This window comes from Syngnathus floridae, chromosome 4 (genome assembly GCF_059516105.1).
Source record: "Syngnathus floridae isolate MCC-2025c chromosome 4, RoL_Sflo_1.0, whole genome shotgun sequence".
NCBI classification, from domain to species: domain Eukaryota; kingdom Metazoa; phylum Chordata; class Actinopteri; order Syngnathiformes; family Syngnathidae; genus Syngnathus; species Syngnathus floridae.
Genome location: NC_142416.1, coordinates 11,462,761 through 11,482,220, shown reverse-complemented (window position 1 = coordinate 11,482,220; position 19,460 = coordinate 11,462,761). Strand labels below are relative to the sequence as shown.

Here is a 19,460-nt window from a genome sequence, read left to right as displayed (position 1 = left end):
CTAATGTACCCTATACTACATTGACAGTAAAATTGAAAATAACAAGAAGTGTTTCTGTTTTTTTAAAAAAAACCTTTGTTTTATAAATTTGTTGTTGTGCGTGAAAAATGATCAAATTCATTGTGGACATGTGATCAGCGCTCACGTAACAATCCAATCATCACGTGACATTCGCAAGCTCAGCCGTGATTGGTCGTTATCCGAGCACGTGATTTCAATTTCAATCCACAGTTAAGTGGCAAATTGTGTTTTAAAAAATCTTCATTGTACATGAAAAATAATGAGGTTATCAAAATCATCACAAAATGTTATTGCTGAAAATGCTAAAATAATTAAAGTAGCCCATTAGTGGAAAACTCAAAATTTACCATGAATGGAGGTCAAAGTCAGCTAGATAGACTCCAGCCCACCAGCAATATAGAAAATGGACAAACAGATGGATGGATTGTGAATTTTCCTGCCACCAACACCATGTGGTCAAATTAGAGAGCATCATATCACAACTCATAGTAAACACAGCTTAGTTGCAAGTGACCATGCATATTTATTATATTTCATTTATTTTTAATTATGCAAATTCATATGTGATGCTTAACAATTATTTATGTTTTGTTGTTATTCACTGGAGATTTTCAATACACTTCAGCTGAAAGACAAAGTGGGTGAGGTTAATGTGCTAGTTGGTTCACATTTGAACTCCTGAGAAGTCCTTCATGCCTCTTTTAATGGCCTTTTTATCTGCTTGGTCAGTTGACTATTATTTCCAGTACAATCACATGTTCCACATTACAAAATACTTTTCTCTCCACGAGATGTATTTTTTTCCTGGCATTAAGTATATATAACAAATGTAGTCCAAAAAATACTTACGTTCATGTCAGAGACATTTGAGAAGGAGCTGAAGGAAGGGAGCACAGCCTGGGTGGCAGCCATCAAGCACTTGGGTAGTAGTCAGCAGTAAACAGCTTTTGTTTTCTTGTCTTTTCGTTTTTTTTTTTTATGCTCAAGATCCTCTTTGTTAAAAGACAGTCACTCACAAGTTCCCCAAGCTGCTCATGGCAGTTACAGTTCATGCAGTGACCTGAGAAGCAGTTTGGCAAAGTTGCACCATTCCTCTCTGCTATCTCTCCCTCCTCGCTCTTGTCTATCTCTGTCAGCTGGGACTCGCACTTCAAATCTCTCTTTTTCATGTCACTTTGGACCGTTAGGTTTTCAATTGCCCACCCCCCGCCAAAAAAAATATAATTTTGCATCTACCTGTTCTGTGCGTCCAAGATGATTGAATGCAACCTAATCAGAAATGAAAAGCAATTCCAGTCAACACAAATCATTCAAGTTTTGAGTGAGTTTGATTGCATAACTAACTGTTAATGAAAAATAAAAACACTTTCAAAAATTATCTTCCAAGATGTTAGTAAATAAATTTTTACAACTCGAATGCTCTATCTAGATTATTCTAATCCAGCATTCCATTGAATGATGTAAAAGATTACATTTCCTCTCAGATCTATATTTTTTATTTTTACTTTGTACTATTGGCGTCTTGATACTTGTCATGTCATGACACTTGGCATGTCATGTCAAAGTAACCACAGAAACTATAAATATATGTACAACTGGTCTTTTTGAAGAATCTTGTTGCACCCACATAATTAGTAAGTCGCTGAAAAGGTCAAGTAGTATCTTTGCTATTTAGTGCAGATTATGTTGTTTCTCATTCATGCAAACATCAGCAAGTATAAAATGACTATGAATGATTTGGCATGCAAGTGCACTGTGAAGCTTGTGCACATATCATACACTTAGTCTCATCATCTTAAATTCTAATTTAACGTTAAATCTGCACGTACGAAGTACAAAAAGCAGCACCATCAGGTGTTATTCCACAAAATGAAACACCTTTAAAGCCAGATGAGCGAGATGACGCAAATGACAGGATCACAAATTGGTGTTTACAATTTCATACAACAAAAACTTGTGCGAAAAAAAAAATCGAGTTCTATGTTCAAAGTGACAGCATTTTCATTTGGTCAAAAAGCTATATTGCTTATATCACGATTCATCTGGACAATGTCTAGTTTCATCTCAATCCACCGTACACTATTGCTGATCATGTAAATTGTTCCAGTAAAGAAATCTTTTTGCACATTATCCCACAGTATTTTTTAAGAAATTACAAAGTATAACAAACACTATAAATTAATCAATATTTAATTGGCCCCAACAACAACAATAACAACAACAACAATAATAATAATAATGATATTGATAATAATAAAAATAATGACAAACAGTGATGCTTATGATAACTTTGAAGACACACACACACGTGAATGTCACGTAGCTTTGACTTCTGAGAAGACGTGTGTATGAAAGGTGATTATATTCTCGCTAGTATCTATCTTGTAGCAGGCAGCTGCCTCTGCACAGATAATGCATGACCATCCCATCAACGATAAAGACTCCCTCTCTTCCCCCCAGTGACGACTGCACAGACATCATCTTCAATATCCAAAAATTGCAGTTGGTCGGCTCACTTAACATATATTCTTTGAGCCAAAAAGAGGAGAATATTCACAGGGGCCATACAAAGAGTTTTTTCAAGTTAGTCTGAGATCAATTGTGCTTTGTGTTCATATATCCCAACCAATGACTTTTCAAGGAAGGAATAACACCAAGCATGGGATAATACAGAGAAATGTGGTAACCTTCATGCATTCATGAAGCCTAACGGGCCTTCTAACGGGCCTTTTTCAGTATCTATAAATTATCCAAAGTATGCTACATATGCTCTGTGTGTGTGTGTGTGTGTGTATAAACAGCCTCTTATGGGCAATTACCCCCCCCCCCCCCCCCAATAATGTGTGTATGTATAAACAGCCTCTTACGGGCAATAAAATAAAATAAAAAAATCAATAAATGCAATCATTTTTGGACAAGTGGAAAATGTCCGCCCCCTAGCGGCAGTTTGTTAATGCTTGCCAGCCTGATTTTTTTTAAAATTCATTTATTTATTTTTAGTTAATGATGTGTTGTTGTTTGGTCCATAGATTCATCCATAAAAGTGCATGTTTGAGTCGAAACTGTCTTAAAAAAATACTCTCGTCTAGTCTAAACATTAGTTGTTGCGTGTTGTTTCTTGGTTGCTATGGATACCGAACGCCGGCTCATCCACGCCATGGACGGCTGAAATCGGTAAATTACTATGACTGGATTTTTATTAAGTCTACGTGTGCGCGCGTGTTTTTCTGATACACCATGGGTGTCAAACTCGTTTTTTTCGCGGACTGCATTGTAGTCATTGCTTCTTTCGGAGGGCCATTATGACTGTCAACCCAAATAAATGTATGAGCACCTCATATTATATACAGTATAAGCAACAAAACAAATTGACAAATAACTCGTTTTCAAATCAGACGAGTAAAAACTGGTAAAATATTTTTAAAATATATATATGTATATATATATATTATTAAAAGTGAAGACAATTTGCAATTCTAGTAATGACACACGAATTTGATGCACAATTTGTCTTCGTGGGCCACATAAAATGATGTGACGGGCCGTATCTGGCCCCTGGGCCTTGAGTTTGACACCTGTGATCTAATCTATTACTTCTATAATTATAAAATTACTGATTGGCTGGGGAAAAGAAAAAAGTCAAGAAGCGGGATCCACAGATGGAGACGTCATCTCAGACCAAAGTCAGAGGAGGGCAATGGAAGCCCACAAGAACCAGCCAGTACAGCAAGCAGACCCATGACCTGCTGACATGTAAGATGCAAGTCAGTACAAACAGTATTGATGTGATTTTATTTGTGGCATCACTGTATGTATGTATTTATCCCATTCTGTGCACAGCAATGATGCAAGAGTTCACTCTCAGCAACCGTCAAAGAAAAAAGATCATTGACTGTCTAAAGGGTAAGTCTTCAGGGGTGGGCAACTTAAACAATGGAGGGGCCTTTAATTTTTCATTAGTCTTAATGGGGAAGTCAACCCCCAAATTTTCTTTGTCATAATATGTTCTGTGCAATCCAACCAGTCACAGTGTTCTGAGTAATGTCTCGTTTGTGGAATATGAATTAAACAGGCAATAGTTTTTTGTTTTGTTTTTTATCAGGGAGCAGCCATTTTCCCCCTTGCTGTCAACTGAAAATGACATCACAGTTGTCAGGTCTCAGGTCACAACCAATCCCGGCTCACCAGTTTTCTGAAACTGAGCTGTGTTTCCTAACCAGATGACAAAAATGCAGTTTTAAATGAGGACAAAATATGTGGGTGATTGATTTTTCCAGTAAAAAAAACCCCCAAAAACCCCAGTAAAGATTATGATTTTTCCTACTGGTAGATTGCATTGACACAGTTACAGCACTCTCTTCTTACATTAGTGGCTGCATTGAGTAACCCTGTAATAGTGCTTGACTAAAAGCCCAATATTCCACCCACAGATGGCTCAGCCTTGCCACTGACCACTGAGCCTTCATCATCAGCTTCCTGTCTTCAGCCGAAAGCCAGTCAATGCTACCCGAAACTTCTCCCGGGTCGGCCTCAGAGAAGGAGTGCCGTTTCTTGTCGCTCGGGAAACAACTATGTCCGAGAAAAGTTCTGTCCTGCTCCTACAAGTATGTTACTAGCCAAAAACAGAATCTACACAGTAAACAAAAAACAAATTGTATAAGTTGTATAAATTTGTGGTATAAGTTACATCAATCATGGGAAATGTTGTGAAATTATCCATCTTAAAAATGCAGCATTTGAAGAGCATGTGCAGACTCACTGATACTGTGTGAAGATTTTGAGAAAGAAAAAAAAAATGGTTCTGAATTTTTAACAGTGAAAAGATTAAAGCGAGGATTCTGAATACTTTGCACACGTTCATTTTCTGCAACTCCTCTGACTTGATCTAGGAGACTTAGAAAAGGAGAAGAGGAGGCTTCAAAACATCCTGGCAACTGGACAAGAACAAGAAGAGACAGCCTCCCATAATGTTGCTGCGAATCAGAAGCCGGAAGTGGTAGAGGAGAAAGACCGCTATCAGGAAGGTCAGCATGTATGCACACTCATTGATTCATACAATGTTGAGCAATAGAAGGTAGAACATGTCTGGTGGCCTTCAAAGCACTCTTAAGTTAAACTTGGACTGTGATCGCAAGATCTGCACAATTCTGGTACTTGTGTCATGAGCGGAGAAATATGAGAGGGTGGCAAGTCACGGAGAGCTTAGAACATGACGCATGCTGTTGCATTCTGTCCGACTGTATCATCAGAGTTCAGGTTCAGTAGGAAGATGTGGGTGACAGCCAAAACAATGTGTTCTGTTGTAGTTCTGGATGAGATTCAGGAACGACGACAATTCCTGGCTGACATGGCCTCGCTTGGACAGGACAAGCAGTACAGCCACATCATTAACACAGAAATATCACAGGTAAACGATTTTGCTTCAATTTAAACACTGTTATTGAATGATGAATTGGAAATTTTCAGATCAATTTGTAATTTACATGTCGCATATTTGTATGATTTCTGAACTGTATTGTAGAAAATCAGGGAATTGGAGGCGCTGAACGGCAAACTTTCTCGGGAAGCTGTGTCTGAGCTGAGTGTGGATTAGTTCAAAGTTTCACATTACATTCACAAGAAATAAATTACGCTAATTTACTTGTATCAGTTTTCTTTATTTGTCTGCCTTCCAATCTCACCATTTATTCAATAATCTTGCTGATGTGATTGCCATGAAAAAAGTGACAGATGTGACATGGCAGAAGCGCATCGGTTCACTGAGGAAGACGATGTTTATATACATTAAAATAAATGGCAGTTATGCACCAGATTATCTTCCCCACCTTAAGACGAAACACACAACGCACGCACATTAAAATATAAATTAACACAAGACTTTCCAAGTTTAAAAGAGATGAAAACTGTTGTTTTGCCATTTCTAAAACTTAAAAATGCAGATGTGACATTTATCATGAATAATATGCTCACGTAGACATTGGTAGTTGTCATGATTCACCGTGTTTGAAATAAATTTGGCTTGCCTCCAAATAAAGTCAATAAATATTGTCACTCTGCTGCTCCATATCTTCGACATGCATAATAATAGTGAAGCCCAAAAAAAAAAAAAGACCTCAATGTTTTCTTTAAAAGCAGCTTGCATCGGACATAAAGTAATCTTTTGGACACTTTTTGTTAGCCTTTGCCAAATGTAGAGAACCAAAACAGCCTTTAAGACATTATCTGATAAAGTGAGACGCCTTGAACTCAAAAGCTACCACCGGCCTTGGAAACTGATTACAGGTCACTTGAGCTTTGATCAGTGACTGCGAGGTAACAGCTCACAAGTCAGTGCAGTGCCGCAGAGAGCCACTCAACAAGTGGGAGAGCTCTTAAGCACTTGAGATGGTTATCATTTTGACTCTTGGTGGAGGAGCGCCGCAGTGGCAGTCAGTGTGGCACTTCACGAGAGCCTGAAAACACTTCAAACCTGTTCGTGTGGATCAACTGTTGTCTTTTTGAGGACTTTTTCCAGATTCTCCTTTCAGACTCAGCCTCTTCAGGACCTTTATAGGTTTGAACTTTGCCCCTTTTTTCTTCTGCTGATCTCCATCCGACTCCTTGTGGAAGTCTGATGAAGGGGGGAGATTGACACAATTAGTGACAAATAATATAGGACTGAAAAGTGAGTGTAAAAAGTGTAGTGGTATGTTTGAAGCATAAAATAAAAATTCCAGTCGGTACCTTTTTTCTTCAGAACGGCTTCCATAAACTTATCCTCCTCTTCCTCCCTGTGAGAAATGTGTTGTTAGAGTTGACAGTGGCAGCATGTCATAAACTGGCGGCTCCCGAACAGGGAAAAATGTCTAAGTGTCAAAGAATTTTGCAAAACACTTCTGTCATAAACAACAGGATTACCTTTGCCTGTCCTGATCCATACTGTTGACTATTTGGTTGCGTTGTTCAATAATGGTAACCAGCTCCGCCATCAGTTGTTGCTCACGGCTCTTGTCCTCCTCAGTCCACTCTTTCTCTGAGGGGAGGTGCAGGATGCATTTCGCTTATTTTTTATGCTTGTAAACGTACAGTATTGATAACTTGCAAAAGACATTTGAAAAAAAAGGCAAGTCTGTTCTTGCAAAAAGTAGTGATTGAATGAGCAATTCATTTCTCTCCACAACAGAGGCCTTTTTTAATCACCATGAGAATGTTGGGCATGGTACTCATATTCACCTCATGGCTATGATATTAATACACACAATAGGCACTTCCTGTGCCTCCACAGAGGAAGGCTGCAATCATGCTCAGATAGGGCAGATGAGTTCTGCACAGCTTTGAAACACAAACAGCTGGCGATCAAAGGAAGTAGTGCTTCCTTGAGCCCCCGAACTAACCTGGTTTGTTGAGAAGACACCTCAGCTCATACTCCACATCGGCCTGTCTCTCCTCCAGGTTCTGCTGTTTCGCCCTGTGACGAGAATTAAACGTAGAGGGTCACACTTAGTAAGTTAATGAGACTTAATATTAAGAAGGTCGGTGACCTATGGGCTTTGAATAACATTTCAACTGAATTTAGTTTTCATTGTATGAATGGGGAAAAAAACATTGCACTGATTACACAGCTCTGTCTGAAGCAGCAAAGATTTTTTGGACTTTTTGAGGTTACAAAATTGTAACACTTGCATCTTGCTGCATTCTGATACGTACGTGTAGACCAGCTCGGCTTCACGCCGGACTAACTGATGTTTCTCGTGAATGAGTGTGAACCAGTCAACCAAGAGGTGCTCCTCATCTTCATCTGAAAGCACAAATAGTCACCTGTAAACGTCTATGGAATTGTAGACAAAGTTATAAAAACAGGTGAATTGAAGTTGACCTGTGAACTTTTGAATTTTTTGCGTGAGGAGATGGGTGACAAAATTCACAAGGGGTGTTTAGTTTTTCCCAAGACATCTCCTTTTTATATTTTATTTATAAATATTATTTATTTATTCCTTTTTTATTTTTCAGGTTTTTTCTTTGACTCTTCCAGTCTCTTTGCATCTCTGTTGCAACCTGTTGATGACACTCTAAGCTCAGCGGCCACTTCCCTCTGAGAACATCCTGTTTAGGTCTCAACTCTTGCAATGGCTGTTGACCAATTGTTTGGCTTCGTCTTAGTCTCATGATCTTAGCATGAGAATAGCATGATGAAGAGCAAAAATATTGCCTGTTTTTGTGACAAACAGAACATGTGTGGCACGTTACTTTGCACAGAATGAGGACAAATTGTTTCAGATGAAACAAAGAGGCAAGAGGCAGTCTGGTTTCATACCATTGGGGTTGTCTCTGAGCTTCTTTTCCAGCTCCACGCCTCTTAGCTCCAGCTCATCGAGCCGTATTTCCAGTTGACTCATCTCCCCGTGGATGTCTTCCACTGGGATGTACTGATCTGACTGCACCTGATCAGTATTTGCATGGGGAGAACCAATGTGAGTGCCAGTTTTGAAATATTCTTTAAAAAATATATATATATTGTTGTACCTTGCGTTTGATAAGCGGGAAGCCATGACCTGGGGCTGGGGGTCTGGAAGGACGAGGACCTTTCGGGGGCTTGCTTTTGGATTTTCCATGGGAGGGAGAAACTTTCTTGTTGAACGGATTTTCCTTACAAATGCGCTAAAAAAAAAAAAAAAAAAAAAAGATCATTAGTTTTGATGAATGTTCTGTATTTGTAAATGATTTTGTTACCTTGTGCGAAGGTGTAGCTCCTGAGGCTAATGGGCTGGGAGTGGTTGTGGGTCGTGGTGGAGGGGGTCCTGCCTCTTTGGTCTCGTTGCTGCGACTGACCTGCGGGGTGGCAGGCGCCGAGCTCGCATTTGACTGCGCGGGGGACTCAAAGGAGCTTGGGCTAGAATGAGGCAGACGCTCGGTAGAAGAGGAGGACGAAGGCGAGGCGGTAGATGGCGAACAGATGGAAGGCTCTGAGATGCTTTTGGTGAAACTAAGCTCCTGGTCACTGCCTCCACCGGGGGCCGAACAAGGTTGGGATGAGCTGTGGTCGGAGCCAGAAGACAGACTCTCCACACTGAGAGCTGGAGAGCAAGAAGATTGCTGAGAATGTGGATGAACTGAGAGGTTACAAGAAAGAAGAAGAAACCAAGGAAGCAGAAGTAAAACAGGTTTGAATATAGATGGAATGGAAAAGATTATGGGGGGGCAAAAACACAAAACATCTGTCAAGTGATTTCACTCGTCTTTTAAGGGAATTTGACAGTGTCCCATTACAGTTGCCAAAACATCATCTAGCCAGAATAATTAGAAAAAGTATGCAAAGATCACCAAGCTTCACCAACGAGGTAATGACAGAGAGTGAAATCATCATCTCATGTTGCATAATCAAATTCTAACCTTGATGAGCAGTAGGTGGCTGCGGTGCACGAGGTGCCGGCCGTTTCTTGCTTTTGGCACTTGCCGGGCTAGTCGAGCGGGAGGAGTTTCCTGTGCTAGGGGGTGTTTCCGCACCGGCGCCGTCAGCCGCCTGCCTGATGCTGTACCACGGATGACTCCCTACCAGTGCTGTTGGAATGGCGCTGCCTTCCTCTTCATCCTTGGCCTCGTTCATTTCATCCTCATCCTCCTCAAAGGGGTTGGGGGGTAAAGTGGGCGAGCTGGACCTGCTGCTGTCCTCTTTAAGAGAAGACACAGAGCCTGTGTTGGGGGGTGTCGCCAGTCCCATGGGGGGTGGGGGAGGGGGTTTCTTCTTCTTGGTTTCTGATTGGACCAAGGCAAGCCAGGGTGGATCTTTGGGTTTATGGACACTGGACAAGCTGGACAGTGAGACAGACACATGGAGGCATCACAGAGGGGAAGACCACACAACAATGGGACGAAGTGCTCAACATTGAATATGATGTCGCTCAAACAGGAAAAACAAGTGATGACGTGGTCACAGAAACTAAGAAAAGGAAGCGTGTTCAATAGAAACTCGCATACCTCCTTGGAGACTGGGATCTCTCTCTCGGTTTCGGAGGGGTGGGTGGCTTCTGCTGTTCACCTGCAATTCCAGAAGAAATGATTAAAGAATCACTTATTAGTACCTCTCGATCATTTTGATTGCAATGTTGGTCACACACCAGCTGCTTGGCTGTCTGCTGTCCGGGGTAGCTTCATCCGTGGGGATGGGCGGGGTGGAGGGCTGGGATCCGCAACCCGACGAGGTGCTGGCACTGGTCTGGCAACAGCTTCGCTTTGATTGACAGGTTGAGAGGGGAGGTCCCCATTAGCCTCACTGCCGGTTTGCGTATCTTCTACCATGGCTTGCTCATGATCTTCCTCATCACTCTCGTCAAAAGGGTTAGGCGGAGAAGGGGGGCGGTGTTTCTGTTCTGCTTGTCCGCTATGATTCAGCAAATCTGTGTCTTCCAAGGGGGCCTCATTGTTTGTTGGTGCAGGGGTGACTATGACAGTCACTTTAGCTGGTATGTCAGTGTCATTCACTTTCCTCACAGGGGATGGAGTCTTTCGCTGGTTCATCTCAGAGGCTGCGGTGTGGGGAGTCTTGCTGCGACCCATCCTCACCGACTGGACTGCAATGGGGTTCTTGCTAAGATCCGGCCGGCCATTTTGGTTTGCTGAAGCTTGCCTTGAAAGGTGGTGTGTGCAAACCAAAGCCCCACAATCACTTCCCACTTTATAAGATCCAGGTAGCAAAGTGCTACGACACTCAGTGCATCTGGAAAAATAGGCAGAGGAAAAGGCAACATAACTATCATACTGTAGCTGTCAAATGTAAACAGCCGAGGCATGAGACTTGTCTCGTGTCCAATTGATTTATCAGCACGCATGTGACCGTTTTGTTCAAATATTTTTGTTGCCATTCAGGACACACTACACCGGAAAAGCAGGACATGTTTGGACGAGTTCCGTGTGGAAGAGTCCTAATCGCAATTGCATCATACCTTTGGTATTATATTGACTAGAGATTGTGAGACAGTCCTCTTGTTCAAATATTAGTGACACCTAGCCTCCCAATTTTTGACAGACACTAAAAATCCAGAAGACTGGACGGTGGCTCCATATGTATTTCTATTTTCACTTATGAGGTGAAATTTTTTGTTTAGCTGGAAGAATTAAAAGTAATTCAAGTTTATATTTTCAATTTTTTGGGTTAATGCCCTGCCCTACTTTTAGGCTTATCTGACCCCAAAACCCCCAAAACAAAAAAAAGACTTATTAGCAGTGACGCAAAATAAGAGTTCAAATAATCAGAAGCCCATTAGTTCTGTAACCTACATTCATAGTTTGGTTATATGTCCCCTGAATTAATTTCACTCAAAGCATCTTGGTGCTCACCTGAAGCAGTTTCGATGGTACAGCTTGCCGTCCACCAAAAACCGTTGCACCAAATGGACGTGTTGCTGACAGGCAGAGCAGGTGCTGCTGAGTGTGGTGCGCTTCGCCACTTCTAGACCCGTTACCTTCGTCTGGCCCGGATAAAGCAAGCAACCGGAATGTATTGTGCAGGCAGAGGACAGGGGGGAGATGTCAGGGGAAGAGGGGGATGCAGAGTAATGGAGGGGAAGATCAAACAAACATGAAGTCAGGATTTGAGGATGTGGATTCTCCTTTTCGTTTACTTCATTACAACTACTCCCTGCAACATCTACTGCTTCATCCAAGAGCATTTTCGTTTTGAATGTCAAAAAATAAAAACCCCACAAGACTTGGTAAATTTTCAAACATCCCTTCATCGTTAGGAAACTACACTGAGTGTAAATTGAAAATCAGTTAAAAACAAAATCACACAGCATGGGTTAGCACGATAAATTTACATTATGGAGGTCAGATTTACAGTATTATTTGAAGGTTTTTAGGTCGGGGTCGAGGAGATTAGTGGTTAGGAGCGTGGCACACTGTGTTAGGGAAGCACAAGACTACTACTATGAACAAGAGCGGGTTAAAAAGACTGACCTATCTGTTTTACTTTCATCTCTTAGCCCCCCACCACTCATCTTATTGCCTAGGCTCAGGAACAGAGAATGGAGGGGGGTTCAGATTTGGGGAGGGGGACGTACAGGAAGAGGGAGTGGAATGGATTTCCACCTGAAGAAATGATCACGCCAGCACATGGGAGTGTGGGATGGAGAAACGGCATGCCACAAAGAAGAAAGACAGGATACAGAGACTATCTTTATAGACTACTACTGTTGTTGTTCTCATGGAGAAGAGGAAAACATTAAATACCATGAAAGGATTGAATTGTTTTCATTTTACAGAGTTGTTACCCAAAACAATATTTCAAAGCTCAGTGTACGTATTCATCTACTAAATGACACCGATGATCTGAAAAGCATGCAGTTTTAGAGGAAATATTAATTAGCCTCTGAAATCCCAATCATCACATGCATGGGGAGAACTCCCATTTGTATGCCTGAACATGTTCTTACCTCAGATTCAACCTCTTTGCCCTCGAGTGGAGTTGGAGGCCTTTTGGTGACTGGCTCATTTTGATTAACAGAACCCAGCCTCTTCATGCAAGGAGGGTTTGCTGGAGGGAGTCGATAATCCGCTCATTATACATATACCGTCATTTAATGCTTTACTGCTCAGCCACACACAAAACTACTTATTTTCTTTTAGGGGGTTCTGTGTACTAACCTTGAGATTTGTTATTGAAGAAGTTGTAGTACTGAGAAACATAGGTTATGACACTGAGCCTGTCCGGAACTTTCATGGATACCATGTCTTCTGGGTCCAACAGCGCAGGTATCCCTAGCTGTGCCTCGGCCACCTCAAAGGCCTATGTTAAAGTCAAAACAAGAACACGAAGTCTCTCATTTGTCTTGAGCAAAGATTTGTAATCATCCTGGCAGTGGGGCTTCAAACGGGTCATGGAAACAATCACGCAAGCAGTAAATACTTTGGACTTAAAACCTACTTCACAAAGCATTGGTGTGTTACGCCACCATCAGCGGGTCATAAAAGAGTGTTTTGTTCCTTGGCTGCAAGCTGTCCTACTGTAGAAATTACAGGCTAGCTCCTGTTATATAATATTACAGACATTATTCTAGGTAAGCGTAAGCCCTATAGTACATACACAAAGTACATATAAGGAAGTGTACAACAACAACAAAAATATTTCAAGAAAGTAACCCTCTAACCAACCAAATTGTATGTAAGAGCAAAAATGCTTATATGCTGTGACTACAGTCTTATGAAAAGGTTGACGATAGACTGACTATTTGCTGACAACATTCATTGGGGAAAATAACCAGGCAGGAGTTCATGAAAACTTAAATAGTGGGCTCCTTGTTTCCAGTCTTAAATGACTTACTCATGCTTTAGCCTCAGGGATATAGTAATGAACGACGTGCTTTCACTTATTATTCAGCAGATTTTGCTTCTGGTTCTTTGGCAAACGTCTTCACTTTCTGAGGGCAAAAAAAAAAAAGGCCGCCTGGCGGCAACAAAGTCCTGCCAAAGTTGAGCTCACACAGTGAGAAGACTCCCAACCATACTTTTGGTTTACTGACAAAAGTGAAAACTCTAAAAAAAAAGAAAGACGTTGAAGGTTTGTGCTGGTTTCATCGTTAGCGGCAATGTACAAACAGGTATTTCCGCTTCATAGCATTAAGCTAGGAATTTGCATTTATCAACCCGTGTTTAGTTATCAAAATACTTATCAGAAGTGACAGATAACTTTATTATAGGCGTGCTCACAAAAGGAAGAAACGTACCAGTCGGTTGTTCTCATAGACGTCATCTTTGGACAGCGAGCCAAAGTCTCTGCAACCAGATACATAAAAAACATCAGTTTGTCAGAACATGTAGAACTGGGCCAATTTACCACAAGAAAAATGCCTTCAGCACTCAGCTATGGTGCACAGTGGAGAGTACTTGTTGGCCTACTTTTGTTAAGAACCTCCCAAAAAGGTTGTCTGAGGCCTGCTAAGTAGTTAAGCTTTTTAACTATTAAAGTTTGCTACTACAAAATCCAACGATGATCCAGCATGAAAAAAAAAAAGACAAAGGGGAAAAAGAGGCAGTGGTGGTGCTATGATGATTACAAAGGTCCAGAAGCTAGGAAGTCTCATCAGTAAACATCCTGCTTTACTAAAGTGGAAAATATCTCAAGTGTTCCTGGATGAAAGTGTGCTCGTCCGCTTCTCTACAAAGGCATGTTGGAAAGAGCGTACAAGTTTAAATAACACTCAAGTGGGAAAAACAAAGAAAGGGGGGCTTGCAGAGACTGTGGAGGTGGAAATCCCAGGAAGGTCAAACCTCAGGAAATAGGACACATAAGTGACATGTGTTCGCTTGAAACTGCTCTCCAAGTGCATAAACACACTGAGCAGCAGCTTCAATTTAAAGGCTAGTCTTGATGAGTCTTTTTCAAGCACACATTGTTGCTGTGCTAAATCTGCTGGGGATAATTTTGGAGTGTCTTTAAACTGACGCGCCCTCACACAGATGACGAATTGTGAACCCAGTCCACCATGACAGTGCTTCTTTCCAGAGTTTATTTTTGGCAAATGGACAACTGTGGATGAGAGTGTTTGTGCGTGCGTGCAATCCACTATCTGGATCCGTATTAAAATGAACTGTCTGTATACTTCTTTGGGGTCCATCCCAAGCTTGCTACAGATCTGAATGACATATTTTTTTCCTACATAGTCTTGATGACAGTCAAAACTGAAAATTAAACAGGAAGAAATTAGCGGTGGAATGATTAATCGAAAACTAATTAATTATCCAATAATGGACAATATCTTGATATTCTATTCATAGTATAGAGACCTTGTTCAATTTTTTAAAAAATTGGAATTGCGACGTCCAAACAGTAAATATTCGCCAATTTCTGTAGTCATCCATGAAAGCAAGTTGATTTGCAAACATCTGCTTTTACTTTGGAAAACAAGGCTCAACATAGCTGCCTATTTATTATCTGGCATGTTATGGCCCAAAGTAAATGAATCATAATATATGTTTGCGGGATTTTTGTCTGGCCAGTTTGGAATAAAATTGACAGTGCACTTGTGATAATGTTAAAAACTAAAATGAAATGAATGTATTTTTTTACACCATTTCTCCACACAATAAATCGACAGCTCAATCAATTACTAAAATGATGATTAGATGCAAACTTCCATCCCTAAAAGAATTCTATACGATAGTCATCAAGCTGTTCCTTGCAGTTGCCAGAAGAACTGTCAAACTTACACTGACATTTATTCAACCATTAATGGCCATGTTTGTACAAAGCTATGTACATATGCATAAGCACATATTTACAATTTAGACTAACTGTGGACTACATAATACCCAAAATGAATTCAAACTTGTGCACCCAATTCTTACTTTATGAATTGATATATACAGATTATATAATATCTATTATATAACATATTTTATCCCGATTCCGCCCATCCTCAGAGCCCCCAAACTACTTGTGTCCATGATGAACAAAAACTTCTAAACACAACTGCCAACCTCTATGAGAACACAGTGGCAGCGGCGACTCACTACAATGGATACCACGCATATTAGAGAAGTAAATCCAGTTCGACAGGCAGAGGCCTTGGCTGCAGATTACCCTGACAGGCTGTCTGTCTGGATCAGAGCGAGCCGGTCTCTGCGACTGCGGCTACTGTACACACTGGGGGCTGAACAGGGAGCCATGCTGGGACACAAATGGAAGAAGAGACAGAACTGAAAAGCTGACTATTGAGGGCTTATAAACTGCACGAGTTGCACAGTTGCTACCGTGCAGAGTTCAGAGATTTTACGCTTCATTAACTTAGTCATCCAGGGGATGTTTGCATGGTTTTCTCATTTTGTGGACTACAGAAGGAAGAAACTTCCTTCGAATCACATCTCCCCTTAGAAGATAGGTGAGGAACTACTGCGGACTCCCAACAACAACTGGTAAATGGGCTGCATTGCACCACATCTTTCACCTTACACGTCACCTACTCTATGCTGCCATGTGGATTAGCGCTGTCCTGATTTGATCATGTGATCAGAAATCAGGGCCAATCAGGTAATTCAGATAATTCTAATAGGGTGAAAAACACTCAAAACACACTATTTTTAAAGGTTATAAAGCCAAAAAATAATCTTGTGGTACAAAAATATTGCCAAATCAAACAGCAACAACTCAGTTTTATACTAAGCAATGCGACAATGTGGTGTTGTGGAAAAAAAACCCCGAAAGGCAGAAAATCTGCCCACACTGGTGGTAGGAATTAGGGCCTATAAAAGTTTAACTTCTTAAGACCATCTGTACAGCCCCTATTTGTTTATACATAACCAAAAAAAGTAGCCTGCGTGTTAACTAGCAATACTGGGACGGAGTTGATTGACAAATGGAAACAGGATCTATATTAAATGCGGCCATGTGTTATCAAGCATTCTCATCAAGCGGCACCCGATAACTCTGATGACATGGCTCGGCGACAGACTGGCGACAAACTCTTATCATTTATATCGATGATTTGATTCATACACACACAATTTGCACAGCACACAAGGCATCTGTAAAGCTGAAATATATGGTAATGCTTTGTGTTGCTGTGTGTACTAAAGATTTCTGGAGTAAAAGCTGCCCCCCCTAAAAAAAAAAAACCAAAACACCAAATTATCTATAACATACAGTGATATATAATTGCAAATGTGATCATTAATTTGAAGAAATTTTACCCGATTGTCACTGCAGTTGAATAATAAATACCCTGTCATGATGACAAAACAACAGATGGACTTACAATCGAATAATTGAATGTGTGACTAAGATAAGTGATTAATGGGTGGTTACGTTCCATTTAGATGAGACAGCTCACAGCACATGATTGCTGACTAGACCGACTGGGATTATAAATGGAACAGAGTGATCTTCAATGCTGTGACACACAATTTCGCGTTTCATGTTCCAACAAATCAAACACGTTTGACGGGGAAAAAAACGGTTGTCACAAACAGAACATTGACTACATTTTTGTTTTATTAAATGTATGAAAACAGAGTTGTGTGTTGTTCCAGCACAGCCAGTACAAGGCTTGCCAGTTCCCCAGCCAATGTGCATTACAGTTTATGTTGGTGTGAAAGGTGATGGATGTTACACTCACATTTCTCACCAGTGACACAATTCTGTTGGCTAGTTATATGAGTCATCAAAGAAACAACAATCGATCAAGTAGTGTTGTTTTCATTTCACGTGTAGTTGCATCTAGTTTCAACATATTTATTTGGCCCATGTACTGATTATCAGTTTAAATAAAGTCATACTGAACATCCATAAACACCAATTTGAAACTTCTCTAAATGTGTAGTTAAACAGATTACACACAATATCCTCTTATTTATACAACCACAGGAATGTGCACTGTAATTTACAATGACCTGTAGTGTATGATTGTAAAAAACACAAGCCGCCTTGAAGGGCTGTCAGAATACATCAGTTGTTTATAGGTGTTCAAGGTGTATTCAGGTCATAACAGAAAATCTTGGCGCACTGGGTAGCATGTCCGCCTCAAATCTATAAATAAATCAACTTGGCATTGCTATATTCAAAACAAATTGATATCAATTGTTATGCAAACTTCCAGTTTTATGCTGTATTTATACGAGCAAGCATACTAAACTGTTACTGTTTTATCCAATCAACTGTTAAAATGTGTTAAAATAAATCAACTGTCATTGCTGTATTCAAAATAATTCATACAAATTGTGATTCAAACTTCCAGTTTAAATATAGGTATTGCTGTATACAAATCATATGTTATACTGGTCAAATTTCTGTTTTCCTTTGTTTTCAAATTTTATTCAAACTTCCCGTTTATTTGTTACTGCTGTGTTCAAATCATGTTATACTGGTCAAATCTATGTTTTCCTTTGTTTCTCACTTTTCTCTTCATGGTAAATTGTGGTATATAGGTTGCACTGTAGTAATTTAGATTGTGTGTCTGGCAGTAATCGAGACAGGATTAGATAAACACAATTGCTTCCTCCCGCTACCCTTTTCGACAAGTCATGTCAAACAAATGTGAAATTAAGCTGTAATAGGTGTGTTGTTTATGTACTTGCCAAAATAAACAAATCAAAATCAAATCAAAGTTCAGAGGTGTAGGCTTTGATTCAGCTCCGGCCTTCCTGAGTGAGTGGACTTTGCATGTTCTCCCCATAGATGCATGGATTTCCTCCCACATTCCTAAACCATGCACGGTTGGCCGATTGACCACTCACACTCACTCAGTTGTTAGTCTGAAGCGTGCCCTGCAATTGGGTGGCACCCAGTTTTGGGGTGTACCCAAAGGCTGCTGAGAAGGACCCCGACATGCCCACAATTCTCTGAGGATCGGCGGTTAGGAAAATGAATGAATGAATTGAAAATCTTATTTTAAATCAAGACATCAACTGGGATTATATCACAGGTTTCTGTGACCTGCTCATCAATGAATTTTAAAAAATGATCTTTTTGTCCGTCGTTTAAAAAAAGTTATTTAATCGCAGACTTTTTTCTATTTACTACATTTTTAAGATGTCTATACATTTTGCTCTTTACACCCCTGATCAGGTTTTACAGAACTAAATTGTATGAATGTTTTCCATGTTTTTACATCAGTCCCAGTTTGCAATCAGACTTCTGACTCAAGGGAATTCTTAATGGTATAATTTCATTGTATTGAATTTCCACAACCACTGAAACATGTACTTACATCAACTCTGGCCTGAAGCGATGGATGATGGCACAAAACGCCAGGCCGTCCCGAAAGGACGTCGACATGTCTTTGATTTCCACATCGTGATAGTTTTCACATTGTATCCGACACCACTCTTGAAGAGCCTTCAGAGATCCCATCATCGTGCCGAAGTGTCCCAGGGGGTTCGCCGCGGGGCGACGGAAGCGGGGATACTTCCCTTTTAAACACTGATGAGATGATGCGTGGACGAGCCAAATATTAGCCAACTTTTTGTAACCAAAAGTTGCATTGTAATCCCCAAATTATCTGACCTCTGAGGTCAAACCGATGGAAGAACAACACAGCTGATATTGCAAGTTGCTTGCTCCGAGCTTACCAGCAGCAAAGTTCTTAGAGCAGTCAACTTTGCTAGCAAGCTAGCAACGTCCCAGACAGTAAGTACACTGTTTTTGCAGCAAGACTGGAGAATGATAATTCCGTTCCAATCCAAGCAGAGGTAACAGTTTCCTCCTCGCATTGAGGTGTGACCGCAACACGCTTTTTTTCTTCCTTTTTCTTTTTCCCACTGTATTCCGCAGTGGCGGTTATTGCAGTGCGTGAAAAGAAAAATCCATTGTTATTGCCACGAAACGTTGTTAAAACTCTCCACCGTCAATAGCAGAAGCTTGTGACCGAAACCATCCTCGCTTGCTTGGATTGAAGTGTAGACAACCATCTAACCTCCACAATGTCACTGTGGAGTGTGTTTGATTCAGCGCCGCACCCCACCGGGGGCGCTAC

At 40.7% G+C, this 19,460-nt stretch overlaps 3 protein-coding genes across 8 annotated transcripts in view; 1 reads left to right on the top strand and 2 right to left on the bottom strand.

The window, feature by feature from the left end:
• Positions 1 to 1,158, bottom strand: part of klf1 (Kruppel like factor 1 (erythroid)) — a 4,175-nt gene extending 3,017 nt beyond the window's left edge. The window contains exons 1-2 of one of the 2 annotated variants that reach the window (XM_088374737.1): positions 871 to 890; positions 369 to 399 (exon numbers count right to left, since the gene is read on the bottom strand). In XM_088374737.1, the coding sequence (XP_088230863.1) occupies positions 369 to 371 (3 nt within the window). In that variant the 5' untranslated portion in view covers positions 372 to 399; positions 871 to 890. Of the gene's footprint in view, positions 1 to 368; positions 400 to 870 lie in introns of both variants that reach the window. The other variant, XM_088374736.1, reaches the window with a different exon arrangement.
• c4h22orf23 (chromosome 4 C22orf23 homolog) overlaps positions 1 to 5,665 on the top strand; it is a 26,164-nt gene extending 20,499 nt beyond the window's left edge. The window contains exons 1-7 of one of the 2 annotated variants that reach the window (XM_088374782.1): positions 3,157 to 3,195; positions 3,654 to 3,774; positions 3,862 to 3,924; positions 4,452 to 4,625; positions 4,911 to 5,045; positions 5,328 to 5,428; positions 5,543 to 5,665. In XM_088374782.1, the coding sequence (XP_088230908.1) occupies positions 3,681 to 3,774; positions 3,862 to 3,924; positions 4,452 to 4,625; positions 4,911 to 5,045; positions 5,328 to 5,428; positions 5,543 to 5,614 (639 nt within the window). In that variant the 5' untranslated portion in view covers positions 3,157 to 3,195; positions 3,654 to 3,680 and the 3' untranslated portion in view covers positions 5,615 to 5,665. Of the gene's footprint in view, positions 1 to 3,156; positions 3,196 to 3,653; positions 3,775 to 3,861; positions 3,925 to 4,451; positions 4,626 to 4,910; positions 5,046 to 5,327; positions 5,429 to 5,542 lie in introns of those variants that run through there. The other variant, XM_088374783.1, reaches the window with a different exon arrangement.
• Positions 5,658 to 19,460, bottom strand: micall1a (MICAL-like 1a). Of its 4 annotated transcripts, none has more exons than XM_088374773.1 (16): positions 18,696 to 19,460; positions 13,719 to 13,767; positions 12,640 to 12,781; positions 12,429 to 12,529; positions 11,335 to 11,474; positions 10,116 to 10,714; positions 9,976 to 10,036; positions 9,391 to 9,809; positions 8,731 to 9,110; positions 8,524 to 8,658; positions 8,315 to 8,441; positions 7,708 to 7,798; positions 7,395 to 7,468; positions 6,919 to 7,033; positions 6,745 to 6,791; positions 5,658 to 6,631 (listed from the first exon to the last, which is right to left on the bottom strand). In XM_088374773.1, exons 1-16 carry the CDS (start codon positions 18,839 to 18,841, stop codon positions 6,504 to 6,506), a joined length of 2,754 nt encoding a protein of 917 aa, XP_088230899.1. In that variant the 5' UTR covers positions 18,842 to 19,460; the 3' UTR covers positions 5,658 to 6,503. The 4 variants fall into 4 exon arrangements, with proteins under 4 accessions (XP_088230899.1, XP_088230902.1, XP_088230900.1 ...); XM_088374776.1 differs by having other exon boundaries at positions 8,731 to 9,074; XM_088374774.1 differs by having other exon boundaries at positions 11,335 to 11,465; positions 18,696 to 19,459.